At 42.6% G+C, this 3,190-nt stretch overlaps 1 protein-coding gene across 2 annotated transcripts in view; it reads left to right on the top strand.

The window, feature by feature from the left end:
* Nucleotides 1-2,961, top strand: part of Slc18b1 (solute carrier family 18 member B1) — a 30,489-nt gene extending 27,528 nt beyond the window's left edge. For both annotated transcript variants that reach the window (XM_013351405.2, XM_026786380.1), the window contains 4 exons: nucleotides 337-411; nucleotides 1,332-1,425; nucleotides 1,529-1,581; nucleotides 1,985-2,961. In XM_013351405.2, coding sequence (XP_013206859.1) covers nucleotides 337-411; nucleotides 1,332-1,425; nucleotides 1,529-1,581; nucleotides 1,985-2,051 — 289 coding nt within the window. In that variant the 3' untranslated portion in view covers nucleotides 2,052-2,961. The remainder of the gene's footprint in view (nucleotides 1-336; nucleotides 412-1,331; nucleotides 1,426-1,528; nucleotides 1,582-1,984) is intronic.
* The last annotated feature ends 229 nt before the right edge of the window (nucleotides 2,962-3,190 follow it).

Here is a 3,190-nt window from a genome sequence, read left to right as displayed (position 1 = left end):
TGTATGTTTTCAGGGTTTGACACTGGACAAACAGTTGGTGTGCTCTTCCATAGGGAAGGCCACTGCTCCTGCGCCCACCTTTCTTCAGTTGCCTATAATCTTTGTGTAGGGTTGATGATTAATTTGTGCTGGTGACTGAGCCCAAGGCCTTGGGCATACTAAGCTCATACTCTATCAATGAGCTTCTTCTCCAGTTCCCATGTTAGTTTCTGTGTTAGGAACGAAGGGTTCTTGTTTTCACTCTCTTCAGATTATATGCAGTTTATCTTCATGTGTCAAACACCTTTTCCATGTAAGTTTTGCTTCTCATGATGATATGTCCTCATCTCTCTGCAGTGAGAATGGGTTTGAAGAGGGAATAAGTACTCTGGGACTCGTATCTGGTCTTGTTGGCGCCATGTGGTCAGTTGGGTAAGTGAAATCATTTGCATCCGAGACATGGAAAATGCTCTCTCCACGTTACAGACGGAAAACTGAAACACCGAGGAGGTGTGTGAGGTTATCTAAGGCAAATGCTCATTTAGGGCAGAGCAAGAATTCCAGTTTACAACCCGTGGCTCCAAAATCAAAATCTAGTGTGTCAGCAGACTTCATACCAAACTAAGATACCTTTATGAACCTTGCATTGAGCATAATTTAAAAAAAATCCTTTAACAGAAGCAGATGCACTTTAAAAATGCATTCCTTTATTGATTCAATTGCTTGCCTGTTTGCTTATGTATTTACTTTCTGCTAGTCCAGGCAGGGTACTGTACAGTAGCAATAGCACACATACAGAGTCAATAGCTATGCACTCCACTGACTCAGATACTGGGAACAGAAAGAGTAGTGGGCCAGTGAGATGGCTGAGCAAGTAATCACTCGCCACACAAACCCAGAGACCTGGGTTCAATCCAGGGGACCCACATAACGATGGAAAGAAAAGAGAACCTATTCTGTAGGGTTGTCCCCTGACTTTCTGCCGGTACTGTTGCACGTATCTCTACCCACAAAGCAGAAACATTCTTTTAAGAATGTGCTTCTGTTTTTATTGTCATGTAGCTCCCTGACTTCCCAGCAGCAATTCACTTTAACATTGTCTAATAATCATTGTTCTTTCTTTCTCTTCTTCTCTCCCCCATCTCTGCACTGGATCTGGGGATGAAGGCTGACCTTACACACTGGGGGCAAGTGCTCTGCTACCAAGTCACACCCAGGCCTAGAAGTCTTACTTATGCCCAGGAATCTCCCTCTTTTTTAGCCTTCATTGTTTTAGTTTGAGGGTGTCATACATCTTTATAAAGTCATTTTTGCATGGTGAGATATTCATCCATTCTTCTTTCTACCATTAGTGCTTTCATGGGACCAATGCTGGGCGGATTTCTGTATGAGAAGATTGGTTTCGAGTGGGCAGCAGCTGTACAAGGTCTTTGGGCTCTGATAAGTGTGAGTAGCCATGGGTTTGTGTGAGTTTTCTTCCATTTTCTCACACTTTGGAGATGCTTGCCTTGGAGGATCTACTTTAACAGTGTATTTCCTTGTGTTAAAGGGACTTGCGATGGGCTTATTTTATCTCTGGGAGCACTCAAAGACAAGAAGAAGGTAGGTCAACTTCCAGTTTTTTTTGCCTCTTAGAAGAAGCTAGCTCATGAGAGCAGAAATGAAATTTTATCTTCCAGTCCTTCTTGCTGCTAGATTTCTGGGGATCCTAAGACTCATTGCTTTACAGGTAGGGCCAAGGAGGTGCTTGGGTGGAGATGTAGGTACTCAGTGTTTAGTCTTCTTGGGGCAGGGGGATGGGGTTTGAGAAAGTTTCTTTGTGTAGCCCTGGTCGTCCTAGAACTTGCTCTGTGGATCAGGCTGGGCGAACTCAGAGATCCTTTTGCCCCACCCCCTGAGTGCTGGGATTAAATGCCTGGGCCTGGCTTTGTATAGTTTGCTTAAGACGATCAGTACTATTTTTTGTTTTTGTTTTCTTTTATTTGTTTGTTTCTCCTCACTATAGGTCTAAAGCTCGGAATCTCACTGGCACAGAGGAGGAACAAGCTGCTCTCTTGCCCAATGAAACCTAGCCTTGCGAACTCTGGATACAGACTGGGAGACAGGTGCCTTGAGCCACGACAGCGGCTGGTGGAGGAGTTTTTTTGTGTTGTGCAGAGGTCCGTGATTCCTGCACTCACACCCTGCAAGTGTCAAGCTGCTTTTACATGAAGCTGTGCCGGCTGCACTTCGTGTAGTTTGGAACATCCATGAGAAAGGGAAAACGGACAAACTTGATGTTTCTAAATGACCCACCTTGCCCCTGAAGGTGCAGTTATTGGCTCTCTTCGGCTTTCTTATTCTTGTGTTCGCTTTTCATTCTAAGTTCGTCAGTTCAACACATGCGCCTCTTAAAATTATTCCGTGAAGAAATGAAGCTACTTAATACATATTGAACATATACAAAAGAGTGAATAATTTTTATGAAGTCACTATTGAAAGATGTGCTTTCTCTGCACTGAGATTTTTGTACCTATTAAAAAGGCAAAATTCCTGCCTGCTACGTGAAAACTCTAAAGTGTTCTTGACTTTTGGGTTTTCTAAAAATGTATCTGTGGAAGTTACAAAAAAGAAAAAAAAAAGCGATTTTACATGTGGTTTCCATTTTGTGGCATTTCAGTTATGATCTGTATTTATAAATATTACTTGGCATAGCATTATTCATTTCCAATCTCAGTATCTCATTGCTTTAGTCCCACAGTTTATGTTTGTTTGTTGTTATTACTTTTCATACTCTTGGAAGGTATGTCCCATCACAAGGCGGGCAGCGCCCCCACCCAATGATGAGTGCGTGCTGCACGCTGGAGGAATACTCCCTTTGACCTCACGCACAATTGTAGCTGCTACATGAAGTGAGAATATTAACATTGTACCTCCTGATTCATTTTCTTATTGTAGCAGTTACAGTTCTTTTCTAAGAGAATAAATGGTTTTTTGTTTGTCTATTCATTGTACTCATTCAAAACACTCCTTTTAAACAAGGCCTCAAGTATCCCAGGTTGATACTTGTATCAGCAGGAGTCACTGTGTAGCTGGGGGCAACTTTGACCTCATAATCTTCCTGCATCTAACCTCCCGAATGCTAGGATTAATAGCATCCATCACCACATAGGGTACTGAATATTGAACCCAGGGCCCTGAATGTGCTGAACTGTATTCTCGAAGTACTTTG

The sequence above is a fragment of the Microtus ochrogaster genome, linkage group LG4, assembly GCF_000317375.1.
Source record: "Microtus ochrogaster isolate Prairie Vole_2 linkage group LG4, MicOch1.0, whole genome shotgun sequence".
NCBI lineage: Eukaryota > Metazoa > Chordata > Mammalia > Rodentia > Cricetidae > Microtus > Microtus ochrogaster.
Note: the sequence above shows the minus strand (reverse complement) of the source record. Positions and strands in the feature narration are given on the sequence as shown.